This window comes from Oryctolagus cuniculus, chromosome 6, assembly GCF_051225735.1.
Source record: "Oryctolagus cuniculus isolate XC-2025 breed Fujian yellow rabbit chromosome 6, ASM5122573v1, whole genome shotgun sequence".
Lineage (NCBI taxonomy): Eukaryota > Metazoa > Chordata > Mammalia > Lagomorpha > Leporidae > Oryctolagus > Oryctolagus cuniculus.
In genome coordinates, this window is record NC_142872.1 from 158,068,562 (window position 1) to 158,091,284 (window position 22,723).

A 22,723-nucleotide genomic window follows, 5' to 3' on the forward strand; every position below is an offset into this window, starting at 1 on the left:
GAGCATGGCAGCCATTCCAGGAGCCAGGAGCTTCCGCTGGGTCTAACACACAGGTGCAGGGTCCCAAGGATTTGGGCCATCTTCCACTGCTTTCCCAGGCCACAGCAGAGAGCTGAATTGGAAGTGGAGCCGCCAGAACTTGAACTGGCGCCCATATGGTATACCGGCACCACAGGCGACAGCTTTACCTGCTGTGCCACAGTGCCAGCCCTATATCCTTTATTAAAATACTTAGGTATTAATATACTAATCTAGGGCCGGCGCCACCGCTCAATAGGCTAATCCTCCGCCTTGCGGTGCCAGCACATCGGGTTCTAGTCCCGGTCGGGGCGCCGGATTCTGTCCCGGTTGCCCCTCTTCCAGGCCAGCTCTCTGCTGTGGCCAGGGAGTGCAGTGGAGGATGGCCCAGGTGGTTGGGCCCTGCACCCCATGGGAGACCAGGAGAAGTACCTGGCTCCTGCCATCGGATCAGCGCAGTGCGCCAGCCGCGGCGGCCATTGGAGGGTGAACCAATGGAAAAGGAAGACCTTTCTCTCTGTCTCTCTCTCTCACTGTCCACTCTGCCTGTCAAAAAATAAAAAATAAAATTTAAAAAAAATATATACTAATCTAGTTTAGAGAGAAACCTCTGTGCGATGCCTGTGGAGTTTCTTTTCCCTCTTTCCAGTAAATAGACTTTGGACTTGCCTTTGGAGACTCCACACCTAAGTTAATATTTATTTATTTATTTGAGAGGTAGAATTAGAAAGAAAGGTCTTCCATATGCTGGTTCACTTCCCATATGGTTGCAATGACCAGAGCTACACCTATCTGAAGCTAGGAACCAGAAGCATCCTCCCAGTCTCCCATGTGGGTACAGGGGCCCAAGAACGTGTGCCATCTTCCACTGCTTTCCCAGGCCATTAGCACAGAGCTGGATCAGAAGAAGAGCAGCCAGGACACCAGCCACTGCCCATAGGGGATGCTGGCGCTTCAGGTTGAGTCTTAGCTCACTGTGCCACACTTGGATATCTCTCAACCCACAGCATAAGGTTTATCCCCAAGACAAGAAAGCCAGTACATTTCCCCACAGCAGAGTATTCAGTGTCATTGCCAAGGCTGTACTACAAAAGCATCTTCCCAGGATTCTGCCATCCACTTCAGTGTTTTCTCAAATCAATCTATAATTTGATTTTGTTTTCCCAAATTATTGCTAAAAACATTGTTTACATTAGAAGTATTCCTTAGTTGCTGTTTTTAAGGTTTGCTCTTCAACTCCACCATTGTTTTGTAGTTGTATGTTAACATATTTGTTGATGTTAATCATCTGAATTCAGTTTGACCATATAATTATCACCTCAACTTCCATGTTACATTATGAAATAAAACAACTGTTTTATAAGGTTATATGTATGTGACATTTGCCTTCACTACATTTTAAGCAGAATTATCTTTTTTCTCTGTCATTTCCTTACAGAATGGGCAGCAGCTGTATCGGCACATATATTTGGGCTGTAAAGAGGAAGACAATGTTCAGAAAAACTATGAGCTACTTTACACTTCTCTTGCTCTTATAACCATTGAACTGGCCAACGAAGAAGTGGTTATCGATCTTATCCGCCTGGTCATTGCCTTACAGGTGTGCTTTCATTACCTGTCACTGAAGAAAACTGGTTTTGTGTTTTTATTTTGATTTTTTTTAATGAAACAGACACCTGTTCTAAAGTGTTACTGCCTTTATCCCAAGACATGAATTTTAATTAGAGATGTCTACTTGTAAATCTAAATTACCCAAGATTATAATAGCATTCTTTTTTTTAACGAGTATTGACTTCATGGCCCTTGGGATGCTGTGGTGAAAAAGACAGCCTGTACACCCATACTGTCTGTCTAGTGGAAAGATAGTCTTTGAATACTAATTATGTATTTGATGTATTTAAATTGCATTTGTACATTATAAAATATAGGGACAGTATGCATGGAGATGTTAGAATAGAAAAGGCTTTTTCAAGAAAGAGACATTGAAGTTGAGATTTAACTCCGCTGTGAATGGGCATTTATTGTCCTTTCAGAATTCTTTTAGAAAATAGCTTCGGATAAGATGACGCTTTTGTTAGCGTTCCAGACTGCCTGCAGTTTTCCAGGTAGCCATAGAGGAGGTGTCAGTGGAGCTTAAGCATGTGATCTGTTGAATGTGTTTGTTTCTTACTCAAGGACAGTGCGATTATCAATGAGGATAATTTGCCAATGTTCCATCGGTGTGGAATCATGGCCCTGGTTGCAGCGTACCTCAACTTTGTCAGTCAGATGATAGCTGTCCCTGCATTTTGCCAGCATGTTAGCAAGGTAATGAATTTACAAAAGTCCTTAAACTTGTCTAAAAATGGCTTATTTTCTTTCAGTGGTGATTAATTTTTATGATTATATATCAAATTATTAAGACAGTTCTATAAAAATAGTAATTAAATTGAAATCACAGCTAAACTACGGTTAGTATTTTTATCCTGTATTTCTTTAATACTTCTTAGAATTTTTTAATGTAGTGGGTGAGTTTTCTTTGTTAATATCTTGTGTGATTACTTGTATAATTTTTTCTTTAGCATTATGAATCTTAATATCTAAATTTTCCAAAATCATGCTGTATTTGTTCTTATGTTACATTATTGTTTTACTCTACTTGAGGCATATTTAAAAACTGAATCAACATGAGTCTTAAAATTTTGTCTTGAGTCCTTCAATTATGCTTAAGGTTTTTTCAGCAATAACTCTTAACTAGTTACTTATGTGATTTCATACACATTTAAGAGTCCCTAACTTAGCAGAACAAGTCCACTTCTAAAAACATCTGACATGAAGAACCTAATTTTTATGAAATTGGAAGTACATCTTTTAGTCCTTAAAAGTATAGGTTTTGTGCATCTTAATAACACTTGGTCATTCAGTAAACAGGCAGGTAAGTTCTGAGGCCTGCATTAGCAGCTGTTCTAACAGCAGAATGCCCTGTTCCCATCGCTCAGGAGCAGTGGAGGGCCACATCACACAGACGGGTTGAGGCCCCATGCGCAGGCTACAGGACGTGTGCAGAACGTGCAGGGTGGGCAGGCTACAGGACGTGTGCAGAACGTGCAGGGTGGTGGTTTCCAGTGGGATTTCCAAAGTAGTTCTTTGGGAAAAATACTTGTTCCTTCATAGTAGGTTTGAGCAAATGTAAAATATCATTTCTTACTTTATATATTACTTTATTGTTAAAATTTGACAGTGTATCCTAGGGTTTTAAAATAATAAAACAAAAATGAACTCTGGGCTCAAGACTTAGCTTAAATTTCAAAATAAAATTATATTTCATTTAAATGTTTAAAGGTTTTGTCCTTTTTAAATTGTTTTTCAGAGTTTCTTTGCAAGGTCTTGAGAGGTAAGGTTTTTGATATTTGTTTTGTTTTTGACTTTTTCAGGTTATTGAAATTCGAACTATGGAAGCCCCTTATTTTCTACCAGAGCATATTTTCAGAGATAAATGCATGTATGTGAATTCTTTATAAAGAAGTGCTGACTTGAAAATCCAATGACGTAGATTATTGCTGTAATTATTTTTCCCATCTTATATTGATCATTTGTGTTTGTGTCATTTAAGTAACCCAGCCTCTCTCCTTACTATAAGAAGCTCTTGTGCATTATAAATATCAACTCATGCACACATGGAGTGTCACCAAAAAAAAGGAAAACTATATCATGTTTGTTTTAATGTAGGAATATGTCTTTTAACTATAACTTTTTTTATGTTCTCTTATATAAATAAACCCTTATTTAAGAGAACATAATATCCTGTTGCAAATTTTCAGTAATAGATAACAATACTCATAAAATTGTGAAAGAATGTATTAAAATTGATAACTTGCTTGCCAAAGGAAACAGATATAGTAATAAACTTCCATATTTTATTCAAATTTTTGGCTCTACAAGCTATTCAATATTGGAAGTGTCAGCGTAAGATCATATCAGCACTTTAAACGCAAAGTGAAACTGTGTGGTTTGGGAAGTGCTTTCAGTCACTTGGCTAATTGATTGTAGTTTTTATTAATAATGAGCTACAGTTTTGATTTTATACCTTACTGAAGATTTTTAATTAGCATGAAAATAAAAATTGGTTTTACTGTGTGCTTCTCATTTTATGTTCAATATGAACAGAGACTATGAGGCTAAATTCACTATTGGAACATCACTGGGAGAAGAGTCAGAACACCGTAGTTAGTATGTGGGGCTACATACCATCTGCTTTTTTTTTTTTTTAAGATTTATTTATTTATTTGACTGTCAGAGTTACACAGAGAGAAAAGGAGATGGCAGAGAATGAGAGGTCTTCCATCTGCTGGTTCATTCCTCAATTGGCCACAGCGGCCAGAGCTGCACTGATCCGAAGGCAGGAGCCAGGATCTTCTTCCAGGTCTCCCATAGAGGTGCAGGGGCCCAAGGACTTGGGCCATCTTCTACTGCTTTCCCAGGCCATAGCAGGAGCTGGATCGGAAGTGGAGCAGCCGGGACTTGAACTGGATGTCAGCACTGAAGGTGGTGGCTTTAACCCACTACCCCACAGCACTGACCCCACTATCTGCTTTTTTTTTTTTAAGATTTTTTTTTTCATGTTTGTTTATTTTTCTCCCCAAAGAAACTTTGTATTTAAGGAATACAGATTTCATGCATTTTATAAGCACAACTTTAGGAATATAGTGATTTTTTCCACCATACTGACTCTCCCACCCCTTCTCTTGAAAGTCAGAGTTATACACAGAGAGAAAGGAGAGGCAGAGAGAGAGAGGTCTTCCATTCACTGGTTCACTTCCCAGATGGCCGCAACAGCCGGAGCTGTGCTGATCCACAGCCAGGAGCCAGGAGCTTCTTCCTGGTCTCCCACAAGGGTTCAGGGGCCCAAGGATTTGGGCCATCTTCTACTGCTATCCCAGGCCATAGCAGATTGCTGGACCAGAAGTTGAGCAGCCGGGACTCGCACCGGCGCCCAAATGGGATGCCGGCACTTCAGGCCAGGGCCCCCACCATCTGCTTTTAAAGAGCTCGGTTTAGTCACCTAAAATGCACTGATTGTTGCTAATTACAGATTAATTTGAAATTATATTTAGAAGAGAGAGGATTTTGCTATGGAGTGCTTTGCTTAATAACTTTTTACTAAGTAATTTGAATAATATTGAATGATTGTTGTTTTGATCAACCTGGCAGGCTTCCAAAATCTTTAGAGAAACATGAAAAAAATTTGTATTTCCTGACCAACAAGATTGCAGAGTCGCTGGGAGGAAGTGGATATAGCGTGGAGAGGTTATCAGTTCCATATGTACCACAGGTAACAGGTAAGAGGAAGATCATTCAAACTCAACCTTGGTAATTGTTATAGTTTGGTAGTTTTTACATTATCCAATTGGCAAGAAAAGAGAGTAGCCTACTCTTTCAAATGTTTAAGAGTGTTTATTTTTTAAGTTTCACTTAAAATTCTTTAGCAAATCCAAAGATATAAATATGATTTTATCATTAGCAAATCAAGTTTTGAGTCTTTATTGTTATTTTATGATTACATTGAATAAATTATCTTAACATGATGTCTTTCCTCCATGAATGATATTGTATTTAACTTATAGAAATGGGTGAAAATTGTTTAATGAGTAATTAGTGATTATTTAGCCACTTTTGTCTTTGAAAGAGTACAGTCTGTTTGCTATGTAAAGAAGTCTGTTAACTATATTTAAGTTAGGAGTATTCTTGTCAGCTGTGAACTGTGTGTTTCCTTCCATTCTCTGCATTGCCTGAAGTGAATCTGTGGTCTTTGAAGGCAAAACTGCATGGTGTTTTAGATTCAGTTTTTATTTTAAAAATGAAAAAAAAGAATTTCTATTTTATACTCTGATTTTCCATTGATTACATAAATATTAAATTTGTTGGAAGAGACAGTTCTTCCTATAGGTTACCTCTGATATATATGAGAACTATTTGGTTTCAGTTAGATAGCTTTCTGGACTAATTGCTGAAATAGTCAAATCTTTGTAAATAGCTGTCTTTTTTATGCAGATGCAAAATATATACACATCTGTTACAATGATGGTTCTTCAAAATAGTCTTAAGATGTTCAGGAATGCGTTCACGATTTGTTTTTAATGTCATACAATTAGAGATTAAGTTCTTCAAGAATTTCTTGGGAAATAAAAACGTAACAAAAAGTATTAATAGAACTTTTTATTTAAAGCAATTTTCAAGAAGACTTAAAATATTTCATTCTTATAATTTGGATCTAGCTCTCTTTCCTTCAGGCAAAAAGCCTCATAAACCCAGGCACAAGTGCAAAGGTAAATCCAGATGCCAGTTAGGCCTGCCCTTTCCCTCGTCTGTCCTCTAGGAAAACAGCTGCCTAAAATGTGCCTTTAGAAGCGGAACCAGTCCCCTGTGTATTTCATAGCTAGAAGTTTAGTTTGTATTTTGCTTTGCCTTCCTTACAGCAGTTGTTTATTTTCACTCTTTTGCTTTGTGCTTCTACCCTGTTACTTTACCCTTAATTCTAAATTAAAGTTCTGGCACTTTTTTTTTTTTTTTTTTAACAGATAGTTTGCTCTTCCTTAGTTCCTCCCGCCCCTGAAAAATATCTGTTCTACTTTCTAATGTCCTTCTGTCATTGACTGGAAGAATTCTGGATATTTCGGTTTATAATTAATGGTATGGGTGCAAAGCAATCACTATGTATGAGTTACGATTTTTCTGATTTGTAAGGACTTTGATTCTTTATAACCAGTCTATGGCTTGCCTTAATGAAAAAAGGAGGCTGAAGAAATGGTGATTTTCTATGGGATACTCAATTAATTAAGACATTTCCTTTTGCTGTATGGCCATCAGATATTCATCTTAAAAATTTAAGTTATTTAATAGCAATATATAAAAAGAAATAGCAAAATATCCATGTATTGTGTATCATACTGATATTGGGATTGGCCCCCTAAAATATGATATCGGAATATAGCCCTCTTAAGGTTCCCCAAAAGTACCATCGGGGGTACCATATGAAATCAGAATATGGGGTGCCATACTATATCACAATATGCTTATTAATAAATTCCCAATATTAATAAGCCCTTGTGGGTTCTTGCCTAATATTCAGAGAAGGATTCTAAATACCGGCATAGATCAACGAGGCAGTATGTTACATTTTTTAAGCTTTTATTCAGTGAGAAGGATGCATTGGAGAGTGAGAGCTTTATCTAAAAGAGAGGGATAAATCTGGATTCATACAGGGTGCCAGGAACCAGCCATGTGGAGGAGCATCTAGGCCAGGAGGAGCATCTAGGCGCAGGGCCGCAGCAAGCCCCGCACTGGCAAGAAGCCAAGGAAAGGAGAGAGCAGGCACACTGTGTTGCAGACTTTTAATCCTCTTTCAAAGGGAGTGGTTAATTAACCTGATTGGTGAGAGGGTGCACAGGTGTGGCCAAGGTAGGGGCATGAAGTCACACAGGGCGTGGTGAAGGCATGGTCTTCCGGCTCACAACCTAATCAGTTTTCACGTGGATGCCTGCCTACATCAATACCATATCATACCATCATCGCAGTAGTAGCTACCATGTATTGACTAATTATATGCAGGTACTGTGATAAGCACTTTGTATGCAATTCTCACTTCATCTGTATAAAAGTTTGGTGAGGAAGATAGCATTATCTCAGCCTACAAATGAGGAAATAAGGCTGAAGTTAAATAATTCAATTAGATTACACCAGTAGAATTACTCTTTCCTGTACAGTTGGTACTTAATAAATTAGCTCAAGGATTTTTCAGGGACCCAGAATGATATAGATTGAATTTTGTTTTCATTTATTGCATACCCCTTTTCTAAATGTACTTTTATGACTTTGGTGGGGAGTAGAAAAAATTAAGGATTCTGTCTCTACCCTCAAGGATTAAGATCTAGTGGGGAAGGTGATTGAATAATTGAAATGCACTGATTTTAGAGAAAGAATATGATCTACCTAAAACCCAACAGAACTGTTGGTGACTGATATAATAAGTGCTCATCAATTTTATTTGATTATTGCATTTTTAAAAAAATCTCCAGTAACCCTAGAACTCGAGGGAATAGTGTATGTCTTCACATGTGCTAAGCACCACTCTCTAAGGCGCATTTCTAAGTTGGGGTCTCATCCAAACCACAACACACAGAAAATGATTTGAATGACTCTTTTTCTCAATTCTCCTAAAATAGTGCTTTACTAATATTCTGGATTATAGGAAAGAATTTCATTTTCTGTGTAATTTGTCTCTAACAAGGCTTATAAGTGAGCAGTTCTAATATGCCTGAAGTCTTTAATCTGGGAAGTTTAGGATCCTCAGTCAGCATCCAGGAGAATATTCAATCCAGGTTTGATGGGCCAGGGATATCAAGAAGAAAGTCCCTAAGTAGAATCTAAGACAAATGTTAGAAAGTGAACCCTGTTTAAACAGAGATAGCGTGTGTGAGTGAACAATTTATGCAGGGAATTAATGCAATCAGTTTGGAGTGAATTGAGGGAATGGGATTGGAAATTGCAAATCCAGTTAAATAGTTTGAATTTCATTCTGAAATCAATGAGGAGGAATTGAATAGTTTTAATTAAGAGATACAATCATCAGATTGATTGTAGTTTAGCAAACTGGGTATGGAATGACCATTTAAGAGAGTTTTTCAGTAGTCTCTAGGAGAGGTGAAAGTAACCTGTACTGAAAAGGTATCAGTGAGAAGAGTACAGGGAAGTGGGTAGGGAAAAATTTACAGGAGAGTCTACACACAGTTTACTGGAGGACAGGGAGAGACCAGAGACGTGTCTAGGTTTCCAACTTTGGCACTTGTGTGGATGTTCAGAACTGAGAACAGAGTTCCCTTGCCACTTGGATTTGGTTTTGGTTTTTGGTTTCAGGAGGATTGGTTAATGTGACCAGGTTTGTATGAGGAATGAAAGAAGTGTGTGTACAGCTGTAACAGTCTGTAAGGTAGTTTTGAATCTAAGATGATAGAAAGTGGAATTTTTGTTAACATGAATAGAAAGTCATGACTAGTTTGGGAGAGGACATTCAAGTAAAGTCCTCTAGGCACTTAGGAGTCAGGGCTGGGTTTTGTATGAGAATTGAGAAGTTACAGTGAAGTTTGATGTCAACAACATAGGACATTTTGCTAAAGCCTTCAGGGAGCAGGGTAACCTCTCAAAGTGAAGATGTCAAGAGGAGGAAAAGGACAGAATGGCTAAAGAATTCCCCTTTCCTTAGTGAAGGAATGCTGGGGAAGGAGCCAGTAAAAGGCTAAGACTCAAAGTGCCCCATTAGAAAGTAACAGGAGAAAGTTGTAATGCTGTATTGTGGATGTGTAGGACGCCTGGGGAGGTGAGGGGAAAGCTTCAATAACTTAACCTCAGGGAGTCTGAGACTGGATGACAGCCTTTCTCTGGGTTTTCATAGAAGGTGATTATTGACAGCCTTTGCAACAATAGTTTTGATGGCAAAATGAAAAGAAATAGAAGCATATATAGACACTGTCATTAGGATTTCTTCAGTTTCTGTTGTCCATGAGGATGAATGGAGACTTTAGTATGGCTCAGTCTTCGAAAAAGTTGCTAAGAAAAGACAGAGAATGCACATGCACAGATATGTGTGTATGTGTATCCTTTTACACTGAACACACAACTCATAACATAGTACAAAGAATAGGAAAAAAATCACTTATAAATAAAAATACAATCATTTGTCTTATCTTCCTCCAAAGAGCCATTTGCTGCCATGGATAGCCAGCTGTAGTAGGTGAAGCAATATAGTTTGAAAGAACTGATGGTAACTGATTTTGTCTGAACCAGAAAACATAAGCTGAGTCTAAGTTGGCTTTGAGTCAAAAGTCCATTATATTAATTTTGGCTCTGTTATAACCATTTGACATTGGGCATGCCCATTAATGTGTTGGTGACCTCTTGTTCTCAGAGAGAAAGCAAGGACCAAAAAACACTCAGTGTTTTAGCTCGTAAAATATGTGCTTGAAAGTACTTTACTTATTTATTTTTAACATTTATTTATTTGAAAGAGTTACAGAGAATGGAGGGGAGAGGGGGCGGAGCGATAGTCCAACTACTGGATCACTCCCCAGACATCTGCAACTGCCAGCACTGGGCCAAGCTGAAACCAGGAGCCAGGAGGTTCTTCGGGGTCTCCCACATGGGTGGCAGGAGTCCAGATATTTGGGCCATCTTCCACTGGCTTTCCCAGGCCATTAGCAGGAACCTGGAATGGACGTGGAGTGGGCAGGACATGAACTGGCACCCATGTGTTTTTGGCTGACATTGCAGGTGGTGGCTTCACCCACTATGCTACATGCCAGCTACATGAAAGTGCTTTAAAAACTAAATAATTTTCTATAAATATAGGAATGATTTTAGTATTTATTTCAGGTCTTAATGTTCTAGTTGACTTTCAAATAGTTTTGATTTGTCCTGTTGATTAAAAGCACTTACAATACATGGCTATCTTAATTTGCTTTGTCAAAATGTCTGTTATTGGGGCTGGCGCCATGGTACACAGTAGGTTAATCCTCCGCCTGGGGCACTGGCATCCCACGTGGGCACTGGTTGGTGTCCCGGCTGCTCCTCTTCAATCCTGCTCTCTGCTGTGGCCTGGGAAAGCATTAGAAGATGGCCCTAGTGCTTGGGACCCCACACCCACATGGGAGGAAGCTCCTGGCTTCAGATTGGCACAGCGCACTGGCTGTAGCGGCCATCTGGGGGGTGAACCAACAGAAGGAAAACTTTTCTGTCTGTATCTCCCTCTCACTGTCTGTAACTACCTCTCAAATAAATAAAAATAATTTAAAAATCTAAAAAAGAATGTGCCCTTAAAAAGGTTGTTTTTTAACCAACCCCTCCTGGAGAAGAGCTCCAGGGCCACAAACATGGAAGAAGGGTGGGGGACGGGGAGGGGTGCTCCATGGCCTGATGGGGTCTGATTGGATCACCACCCTGTCCTCCATGGCAGTGTGCAGGGGTTACATGTGAATCAACTTGTAAACCTGGTTTCACATGTCGGTCCCATCTCCTTTCTGGAGGGGATTGAATTTCTATTTTAAAGTTTGCTTAAAAACAATGGGTTGTTTTTCACATGATTTTGTATTCCCTATTGAAAAGAGCTTTGATTTGTTTTTATTCTGTAGAACATTAGTTTGAGATGTAATTTCATGTTTTTACATAGAACCAATGCAGTATATCTTTATAAGTAGTATATTTGCATTAGACTACATTTTGAATTTTGTGTCTAAAGGAAGTACCTGAAAGTTTCACTCACTCCAGTTACTTTTGATCTGAATCTAGGTGGTCTAGTAACGCTGGATACATTCAGGATTGATTGTATGTAATGAAGTCAGTTCCTGTATCTTTTTTTCTTTAGCCATGTCAAATTATGTTAGAATTCAGTTAATGTAGTCCTGTACCAGACTTGCATTCAGACTATTTTCTTTATTCTTTAGCCATCTGGGTGCAGTTATATAAATTAGGCATGGATACATCAGGTAGCAGCAAAGTATCAGAGGGAAGCTAGGCAGAGCTCTAATGCTGGCCTTCATTTAGAAGTGTTGCTTCTAAACTGTAGATCCTTGTGCTCAGATAAGAACAGAAAAAAGAAGGGATTGTTACCTTTGTGAATAGCAGAAAGGAATGAGAAAATGGAGAGTGAGGTAACTCAATCTGGGGAAGAAAACAAGAGCCTCTCCAGAGGGTGCATGCGAGACCTAGGAGATGCTGACCTGACATTTGTCGGAGACTCAGCACAGTGCAGCCCACGGAGGAAAAGCAGAGCAAGAACGTACATGACACACAGGGGTGCTGTCCTCCATGAGCTCTACTTTAGAGCTTTGCAAGATGTTTGGCTGTAACTGTGGGCTACTCTGCAGCCACCATAAGCAGATGAATATGTAGATGAGAAGAGAAAAGGTTATGAGAATGTAGTTTTAAGAATTTCCCATTGAATATCATTTTCTTTCCTTTTAGAATTTCTGACCATTTTTCTTAAATATCAGGCCACTGTGCTTTCTCTCTGTCCATTGATTGCCATTCCATGATCTCTCTTCTGCGCCCTTCTCTTTTCTTACCTATGTTCATCTTCAGTTTGACTCTTTTGCAACCATAGGCCTGTGTGAATGAACATGAAATTTATTTCATAGCGTATTCTATGAGAAGCAGGCTTTATTTTTTCCTCACTTTTAGTTCTGGGGAGACCTTAAAAGTTGACGTTGGTGTAGATGTTGTGCTGCAATAAGGTAAGCTGCAAATGGGATCCCCTTGCCCCATATTGTCTGGGAGGATGATGAAGAGGACAAGGGCGATCTCGGTTCTTGTCTCACGTCAAAGAAGAACTTCCATGTGGACAGGGGCAGTGAATAAAGCAAGTTTCATTGAAAGTGAGAAACCTCTTACCACAGCTCTCAGGAGGTGAGCTCCAAGGGAGGAGTTGCCAAGGAAGCTTGCCAGTGTCTGCCCTTTATAAACAAGATATGGCTCTCTCTGATTGTCCCCTTTCTGAAAATCAAAACTAGATTTAACCAATCAGGGCAGGAGTAGAAAAACAGCTAATCAGAAGGAAGGGCTTACTATCCTGTCTAGCTTTGGTAAGTGCAGTTAACTGACCTGATTACCTTCCAACTGGCCCAGCTGCCCATTAGCCTAGTTAACGCCTCACGTTTCCATCTCTTTCAATGTCAGAGTGCCTGGGATCAAGTCCTGCCTCCGGTTTCTGCTAATATACCTGGGAGGCAGCAGATGATGGCTCAATTAATTGCATCCCTGCCGTTTGCATAGGAGGCCAGATGGAGTTCCAGGGTCCTAGCCTTAGCATGGTCCAGCCTTGACTGTCCCAAGCATTGGCAGAGAAAACCAGTGGATGGAAGATCTCTGTCTTTGTCTTTCTCTCCCTCTCTCTCTCTGTCATTCTGCCTTTCAAATAAAAAAAGATAACCTGGTTAGAGCTAAAAGCAGGTGAGCAGAGATAGCTCGGTACTGTTTATAGCACTTCCATTGATCTCACGTCTCGTAGTGTATACCAAAGCACCTGAATGTTCACCAGAGGATGAGTAGATTTTTAAAATGTGGTGTATATATACACATAAATACATACAGTAGAATACTATTCAGCCTTAAAAATGAAAAGCAGCTAGTTCTGTCTTTTGCAACAGCATGGATGAACTTGTAGGACATTATGTTAAGTAAGATAAACTAGCCAGAGTGATGATACAGGATGATTTTACTTACATGTGTATTCTAAAGCTTACATAGGAGCAGTAAGTTCTGATGTTTACTTACACAGCATGGTAACCATATTAGCAATAATACATAGTTCTGCATTGCTAAAGGAGAATTTTTAAACTTTTGTTTAATAAATACAAATTTCCAAAGTACAACTTTTGGATTATAGCTGTTTTTCCCCCCTTAACCACCCTCCTACCCGCAAACCATCCCATCTCCTACTCCCTCTCCCATCCCATTCTTCATTAAGATTCATTTTTAATTATCTTTATATACAGAAGATCAACTTAGTGTATACTAAGTAAAGATTTCAACTGTTTGCACCCACACAGACACAGAATATAAAGTACTGTTTGAATACTAGTTTTATGGTTAATTCGCATAGTACAACACATTAAGGGCAGAGATCCTGCATGGGGAGTAGGTACACAATGACTCCTGTTGTTGATTTAACAATTAACACTCTTTATTTATGATGTCAGTAATCACCCGAGGCTCTTGTCATGAGCTGCCTAGGCTATGGAAGCCTCTTGAGTTCACAAACTCTGACCTTACTTAGACAAGGCCATAATCAAAGTAGAAGTTCTCTCCTCCCTTCAGAAAAAGGTGCCTCCTTCTTTGACAGCCCATTCGCTGAAGGAGAATTTTAAATGTTCTTACCAGAAAGTAATGATAAATACTTGAGGTCATAGATGTGCAAATCAGCCTTATTTCATCATTCATCAATGACATAGTGCATTGTACCCCATTGATATGCATGGATTTTGAAAATTTGTAAACCAAAATATGAATCATTTGCTATGAACTTTTTGAAATACACTAAGTATATGCAGTTACTTTTCAATTAAAAATAAAATAAAACTTGGTACCAGCATCATAGTGTGTAAAACTGCCGCCTGCAGCACCTGCATCCATATGGGCACCGTTTCGAGTCCCAGTTGCTCTGCTTCCAATCCAGTTCCCTACTAATGCACCTGGGAATTCAGTGGAAATTGGCCTAAGTCCTTGGGCTCCTTGGCCTGCCATGTGGCCATTTGAGTGAACCAGCGGGTGAAGGATCCATCTCTCTGTCTCTTCCTCCCTCTCTGTATCTTTGACTTTCAAATAAATAAAATAAATAAATAAATATAAAGAAAATAAATCTGAGAACACACTACTTTATATATTTAGAAAGAGAAAAAAGGACATACTCTTATTTTTTGTAAACTTTTCAAAGCCAGAGGTAGAGTTTATAACTAAAAATCAATGTAATGTTTCCAACAAATAATGAGAGAAAAACTATTTTTATTTTAGATGAAGATCGGCTTTCCAGAAGAAAAAGCATTGTAGACACTGTATCCATTCAGGTGGATATTTTACCGAACAGCATTCCTCCTGATGACGTGGTAAGTCATGGAATATTTACATTGGAATACTTTCTTGAGATAGTCACTATAGAAAAGAATTGTGTGCTCTTCATTCTGTAAAACTGAAGAAAATACAACTCTAGATTATTCCCAAATCAAGTAAATTCTTAGTAGAAATTAAAGTTAGCCTTGGATTTGTTTATAATTTATTTTACTGAACTCATTTCAGCTGTCTATAAAGATACATTAACTTACCCTTGGATGTTATTATATTGAAATTTCACATTATAACTCAGCATAATAAAAGAAACTAAAACAGAGGTAAGATTTTTGAGTGTGTTAGCAAAAGTATTACACAATGTTATTCAATTCATAGGCCCTCTGTATCCTGTTTATTTTTTTAAAATTTATGAAACATAAGTTACAGGAATAAATAGAATTATACACACTCATGTGAGGTCAAATGGTCAGTGACTTTAGGAAATTTCAAAACTGCACATCTACAGGAAATTTTTTAATCATTTTGGGTAGAAAACAATGAATTGTATAGCTTACATTAAGCTGTTATCAATGAACTGTGTACTTTTTGAGGACTGTGGCTTGTTTGAAACCTCATAGACTGAATGCTCTCCTCCTGTTTCAATAGAGCACCAGAGTGTACCCTCCTGAGTTATAGGAAGAAAACGCAGCCAGTGTTCTCTAGGACTTACTCCTCACAAACCACCAGAGAACTTTTTGATAGTCAAGTAAAAATGCCGAAGTGCCAGCATGTCAAGTCAGTCTCCTCCTTGTGATTTATCCATTGTTTTCCTTCCTAGGTATTTTATTATTTCTCATTGGTACAATGTAAATAATTAAAAGAATATCCATACAAGAAAAGGGGAAGGAAGTTGTCTGAATTCATGCTTTCTCAGCCTCCTTTCTCTTCACCGTCTTCCAACCCTTGTCAGTTAATTTGTCTTCGATAATTAAGACTCTTTGGTGACCAGGGTACTTACACCTTCTGTGTTCACACAACTCCCTGTTAATCCTACAGGATTTTTGTGTTTATTAAGAAGTTATCAGTAGAGCAGCAGGAGTACTTGAAGAGGCAGTGAGAATTCATTCTGAAACTTGATATTAAGTCTGATTTAAAGTTTCTAACCAATTTTAGGCTAAGAAAAATTGTCTTCTCCAAATTCACCTCTGCTTTCAAAGCCATTTTAGTTTATAAACGACTATCTAAGGAAAATATCTACCTTTTTTTCACTGTGAGCTTTCTGATGTTACCCATGAGGGAAGAAATGCTTCCAAATCTTTATCTGATTGACTTAATGTTGACAAATATGCAATATATCCTTATTGACTGTTATTTTTCAATTATTCTTTTGTTAACTATTTTTATTTCTCTCAAAAAATACATAGAGAACACTTGAAACTGTTGCAAAGAATGTGTCTATTTTGATTAAATACAAAAATGTACATAAAGACAATGTAAGGAGAAGTTTCTTGACACATTTTACATTCAATATGCTTTAATAATTCAGTAACTTTTTAAAGATCTTATTGTTTCTTTCATTTGCCCTAAGTCCCAAGTCAAATGTGGCTCTGAGCAGCTGAAAACTGAAGTACAGTTTAGTATCACATTGACTTGAAAGCACTTGAGCTTTGACTTCGTTTGCCATTGTGGAATCTGCTTTTGTATATTAGACACAATTGTTGATATATACCAGAAGGCAGAATAAGAACCTTACCTCTAGGCTAAAGTGAATTAATTGATTTCATAGCGTGCCTAGAAGAAATTCCTATCACATATTCACTAGTTAATGGTGCAATAAAATAGCATAGCAAACTATAGGTAAGTTTATTTACTTCCAGTGAAATCAGATGTGAAAATTGCTCAGTAAACATAATTCATTTAATTAAAAATACTTGAAATTTTTATACATAATCCTAGTTTATTTTCAGTTATATCTGGTCCTAGAGCTTATTCTTAAAAAAAAAAAAAAAAAAAGATTGTTTAGATGGGGATCATAGCAAACTTCTATTTTCCTTAGATATAATGCCAGTTGTTACTATAGTTTACGGAAATGCCTGGCACCACTTGAGATATGTTTGTTCTAATATTTACAGTTCAAACCTTAGTTCACTTAATAAGATTTTCTCTAAAAATTGCCATATATAAAAAGATGTGTGTATGTATGTATGTAAATTTATGTATATTAGCATATACGTATACCTCAATACACACACATACAAAGATACCGAAATTAAATCAAGGTATTCAGGAGGATGTATGTCATAAACAAAGTGCCTCTGCCTCCTGAGATGAGAACATCTGCCTAACCATTAGAAAGCACTATAGGTATGATTCTTTGACCTCTTATGTGTAAGAATGGATATGAGTGAAACCTGAAATCACTATTTGATTCTTTCCTCTCAAAGGTGATAGATAGTAAGTGCTTGATTACTTGGGGGCACATATGGGATATATTTTATATATATATATATATATATATATATATATATATAAACACACACAAACATGTATATAGAAAATTTTTGCATATTAAATTTCTCTTTGTACAAAATGAAGTCATGGGTTGACTACACAGGATTGTTGTTTATTCTAGAACAATTAACAGACCTTTGTTTTATACATATGTACTTCTGCATTTTTCCCAAATATAGTTAGAGAAATCTGTATATGTGCTGGCATTAAGTCAGTATTAGCTACAACCTGCTATACTAATTGCTATCAAATTACTAAGGTGTCAGTAGAAGTGACATAATTGCTGTACTTGGAAGAAAATGAAGAATAGATTTCATGTAGGCCCAATAGCATTATACACTCTAGGTTAGAGCCATAGGTCATATGTAAACAAAAATTGGAAAAAGTAAAAGGAAAGTTCAAACTCTTTTAGGATGTTGCCTTTGCACCCCATTTCTCCTTTACAGTTAGGACAGATTGCAATGTAGTTGAGCATCAAATAAAGTTAGGTAGCTTGTATTTAGCAGCTATACTGTGTGAAAATAGAAGTCATCTAATGCCGGTATAAATCAGTTGGTTTTTTTTATTTGTTTTGTTTTGATTTTTCAACTAGGATGCACGAAAGGGAGGATTGGGAGATAGATTCCAGCCAAATTTAGAAGGATTTATCACTGGTCTGAAGGCTCAGTTTGTAATTGGGTAGGAAGTAAGGAGGCCCTGAAATTCAGGCAGGACAGTTCTTGGAACTATACTTTCAAGAAACAAATCTTAGAAATGTGACTAGGCTAAATTAAAAAGAAGAAACTAGAGGCAGGACATGGTAACTGTCCACACTTAAGGGAACAAGGACCTACCATAGCGTAACTGGGCTGGAGATGAGCAGGGACAGGAGAGCAGGATTGGGGCCAACACATAACTCCCAGGGACTTAGAGGAGGTAAAGAAAACACTGATGGACAGAATGACTTGGAGGTTCTTGTTGCTAGGAATTTTATCGTCATTAGGTGGATCAAGGAAGACTAGAAGAAATCAGGGGAAAGAGTTCATACGCTGAGGTACTTTAGCTCTTCATTTTTCCTGCACTGAACAGGTAATAAGTAAAAATCTTAGGTATCAAGAATACCGATCTTCTAACATCTCCCATGTTATTTCTCTTGTACTATAGTTGTTTGTGAAAAGTCTAAAGCTTTTAGCCAAGTATAGAAGGAATAGTGGGTTTTTTCATTAAAGTGCTAGATTGCTGCCAGGTACAGTTAACTACCCAGAGCCTAATCTTGTATGTCTACTCCGAACATCTAGAACAAAGCAACTGAAGATTCCCAAGTTTAGTCTGACTGCAGCTAGAAATGTGAACATTCAGTAGAAAAACTGAGGTAGAACTCTTGCTGCTTGATTTCCTGCTAAAGGCTTTGTATTCGAAAGAAGCTAAGGAGCAAAGCATGAAGTCTTTTTGTTTTCATTAGTCTTGCTGTCTTAGACTTAGCAAAAGAAGCCCATGAGCTAAAATTAGGGATGACCAGAGTTCCAGGCAAGTACTCATGTATCTTTTTTTTTTTTTTTTTTTTTTGACAGGCAGAGTTAGAGAGATTGACAGAGAGAAAGGTCTTCCTTCCGTTGGTTCACCCCCCAGATGGCCACTATGGTCGGTGCTGTGTCGATCCGAAGCCAGGAGTCAGGTGCTTCCTCCTGGTCTCCCATGCGTTTGCAGGGTCCAAGCACTTGGGCCATCCTGCACTACCTTCCCGGGCCACAGCAGAGAGCTGGACTGGAAGAGAAGCAACCGGGACAGAACCCCGGGGTGCTGGCGCCGCAGGCGGAGGATTAGCCTAGTGAGCCATGGCACTGGCCCATGTATCATTTCTTAATTTTTCATTCAGTGATACCACAGTAACTCAATATATTATTCCTTCTGAAAATGTGCTGTTGTCACAAATAGTATTAATTATTTTTTTTTATCATGAAGAAGTTGATGTCATACCTTTTATATATCTCAAAGTAAGAGACTGATCTAAGAGTCCAAGTGAAAGGGTTTTTATGTGGAATAAAATTTGGTGATTCAGCTTAGAAGACCTAAAATATGCCTATTTTAAGATGCTGATTAACCGTTCTCATTGGATGCTTCCCAATGTAGTGACTATTATTTTAAATCATTTAAAAATCCAAGATTATTTTATTTTTGATTTTAAACATCCATGGTTTCCCAAAATTACAGATTGTGGAGTGCTTAGTTCTTACTTACCACAAGGCTAAAAATGTATCAGCTCAGCTTTGACTACCTCAATGTGTTGTTTACTTATGAAGCCCAGGTCTGTTATTGAACATCACATTCCTGGAGACTGAATTCAGTTGCCTAGGGATTGCTGATTCTGCCAGTCTAGTTCTAATCTGTAGGATTGTTTGGGGAAATTTACACTGCAGTAGACCATTGTTAGAGCAATGAAAATGTAGAAAGTATTGGACACTGTGGAGTATAATCACAAACCAAGCCAACACAAAGAAAAATATTCTAAGAGTTTCTTAGATGACTTGTAACTAGGCAGAGGTATTCTCTGAATTAACATTCTTTAACTCTCTATTTTACTTAAAACCACTTTCCTCTAGGCTAATAACACTGAAGAAATAACCTTTGAAGCACTGAAGAAAGCAATTGGTAAGATACTGTGCACTTATGAGCTCCTCTAATGTTTGACCCCTCTTTAGCTTGGTACTGTTTTATATGCCACAACAAATAGAAGCAGTATGACCAAAAAAGAAATTAATTAGTTTCTATATAAATATATCATTTTTAGCCCTATTTTCTGGCTGTTAAAATTGTCTTACCATTCTTTTCATTCTTAAGCAGACACACACAGCTGTTTCATCAGTGGTAGTAGAAAGACATTATTTTATTGTCTCACAGACTCTGGCCAGACTATATATTATTTTAATATTAAAAATCCCATTTCAGATTATGATAAATAAAAATATAACTTCCAATGACCCCATCTGTATTTCAGTTGTCCATTCAGTATCAATATTCAATTTGGCAGATATTTTATTTAGTGCCTCATATATGCAAAGGCATAATTATGAAACAAACAAACAAAAAGCCCAGAATGGTCCTTCGGGAAGAATGTTGAAGTTTTCTGTCTTGCAGGAAGTTTCTATTCCCCTCCACTTTTTTAAAGAGAGACAAAGGCACTCTAGGAGATACTATTGTACATCTGTTTTTAAACCCTCAGATTTAAAATTTTTCTATTCTAGCCTCAAATGAGACATTTCAAGGTTGTTATGCCTTTTGCATTTTTTGTTATAAAAAGTAGCCCCATAAATTGCCCTTTTTATAGATCATAGCTCTTAGGGTCTTTGTAAGGGTTTTGGGACACTGTATTTGTTTTGATGGATCTTCACATTTATGTAGATACCAGTGGAATGGAAGAACAAGAAAAGGAAAAGAGACGTCTTGTCATAGAGAAATTCCAGAAAGCACCTTTTGAAGAAATAGCAGCACAGTGTGAATCCAAAGTAAGTAAACAGATGACAAGTGAGGCTGGAGAGTGATTTTACAGAAACTCTTGGTTGGTAAATTCCAAACTTCAAGAAACTTTTCAGAACACAAAGAAAAAATATATCAGACACCAAAAACTCTGAAAACATAACTGTGAAGCCCCAAATGATTTGTATGGTATAAGCTGATAAAAATGGCAGGTCCCAAACTGAATATTTATGAATACTTTACAGTGGCGTTCACTGATTTTGCTCTGACTGGTTTGTTCTGTGTGTTTATTTGTTAGCAGTGAGCTTAAGAAAGGACAAGGTGAGGCGAGTATTTGGCACAGTTGTTAAAGACAGTAGGGACATCTGCATTCCGTATTAGAATGCCTGGTTCAAGTCAGGGCTACAGGTAATGCACACCCTGGGAAGTAGTAGATGACAGCTGAAGTACTTGGGTCCTTACCACTGGGAGACCTGGATTTAGTTCAGGCTCCTGGCTTCTGCCTGTTCAACTCCAGCTTCAGCTGTTGCACACATTTTGAGAGTGAACTAGCAGATGGAAGTTGTGTGTGTGTGTGTGTGTGTCCCTGTGTCCATCTCTCTTTCTTGCAGTGGTATTTCTGTGCCATTCAAATATAAATGAAAATAAACAAAAAGAAGAGAAACCTTACATTAAATTCCAATAGGTGAAACCAAGTCAAAACATTAAAGCATTCTGAACCATCAGAATTACTGGTTACTGGTTAGGCTTTGTCCTTTAATTATATTAGTTATATTCCTGTGGATATTTGGAAAATGACAAATGTTATCTTCATTTTTCCCCCCATCACAGGCAAATTTGCTTCATGATAGACTTGCTCAAATATTGGAGCTCACCATACGGTAAGCATTTTGTTACTGCATCAGTACTAACACAACAGCAAAATAAAAACTGTTAAACTCCTATGAATTTGCAGCTGATTGTGTTTAAGCATTTTTTTTTCCCATTTAGGCTGAATACAGGATCAGACAGGTGACCCCTTGTCTTAGCAGTCATTCTGTTTACTAGATGGGATCTGTCACCATTTCTTGCTAAGTTTTCTTTAATCTTCTAGTTCCTTTTTTAGATCGTTCATTCCTTCATGATAGAAAGGTATACAGTTCATATGGTTTAGCTCATAGTTCCTTCCAGGGTGGAATTGTTGAACTTCCCTTGATCTTGCCTATGGCATACCCAGTTGAGTCCTGTTATGAGTTACTATACTCCAAAACATGTGGTATTTGAAAGCACTTGGGTTAGAATCTGTTTGTTAACTAAGTAACGAAGGAAAGAGAGAGAGAACTCTAGGTTCTATGCAAAGAAAGAACATTGACATCAGTGAGGAAACCAGGCTTTGTGTGCAGTAGCTTGGTAGAGGAGCCTCAGGTAGCTATGCTTCTGTAACGTTTTTCTACATCAGGTCCTTCATATTTTTAGAGTTATTAATTAAATATGGTTTGCTTCAACCCCTGTAACTTGTAAATGGAAGAGACAATAATCTGCTTCTTTATTTCAGCCTTTTTTCTTTTCATATGCAAGGTATATTTCATCAGTTTCATGTCTTATTCTAGGCACCTTCCTAGCATTCACATGATCCCCACTGAGTAGAGGATTGCTCGTTTACAGAATTTCAGAACAGGGAATTGGGCTAAAAAATGCACTATATGATAAACTCAGGATTCAGAGAAAATTGCTGGGCATGAGCAGTTACTTCTTTAATGTCTGTTAGTGGTTATACCAAGTGTCTGTTGTTTATTTGGTCTTATGTCATGCATTTTATACTTGTGATTTCTGCTAATCCTCACCACAGCCCTGAAAGGTAGGTAGATGTATGTTTTCATATTTTCTAAGTGAAGATAGCAAGACTTAGAGAAGGTAGGTAGTTTGTAGTAGGTCGTACAGCTGGTGAGTGCAGAGTCAAAATTCAAATCCTTAACCATGTCCCTAAAGGCTATGTCACTTGGGGTCACCGTGTTACATTCAGTCATACTAACAAAATTAATATTAGCTATTACCAGTACTTAACATTTATTGAACATAGGCTACCAAATGTTAAGTTATTGAGTATTTATGATATTCCAGGCACTGAACCTGCACTATTTAATTTTTTTAAAGATTTATTTATTTATTTGAAAGGCAGAGTTACAGAGAGGCA

General features: G+C 37.8%; 1 protein-coding gene across 3 annotated transcripts in view; it reads left to right on the forward strand.

Moving 5' to 3' along the window:
* EFR3A (EFR3 homolog A) overlaps positions 1–22,723 on the forward strand; it is a 116,234-nt gene that overhangs the window by 87,776 nt on the left and 5,735 nt on the right. For all 3 annotated transcript variants that reach the window (XM_051844031.3, XM_051844033.3, XM_089335715.1), the window contains exons 15-22: positions 1,457–1,618; positions 2,194–2,325; positions 3,432–3,499; positions 5,209–5,336; positions 14,554–14,645; positions 19,677–19,725; positions 20,476–20,579; positions 21,382–21,431. In XM_051844031.3, the coding sequence (XP_051699991.3) occupies positions 1,457–1,618; positions 2,194–2,325; positions 3,432–3,499; positions 5,209–5,336; positions 14,554–14,645; positions 19,677–19,725; positions 20,476–20,579; positions 21,382–21,431 (785 nt within the window). The remainder of the gene's footprint in view (positions 1–1,456; positions 1,619–2,193; positions 2,326–3,431; positions 3,500–5,208; positions 5,337–14,553; positions 14,646–19,676; positions 19,726–20,475; positions 20,580–21,381; positions 21,432–22,723) is intronic.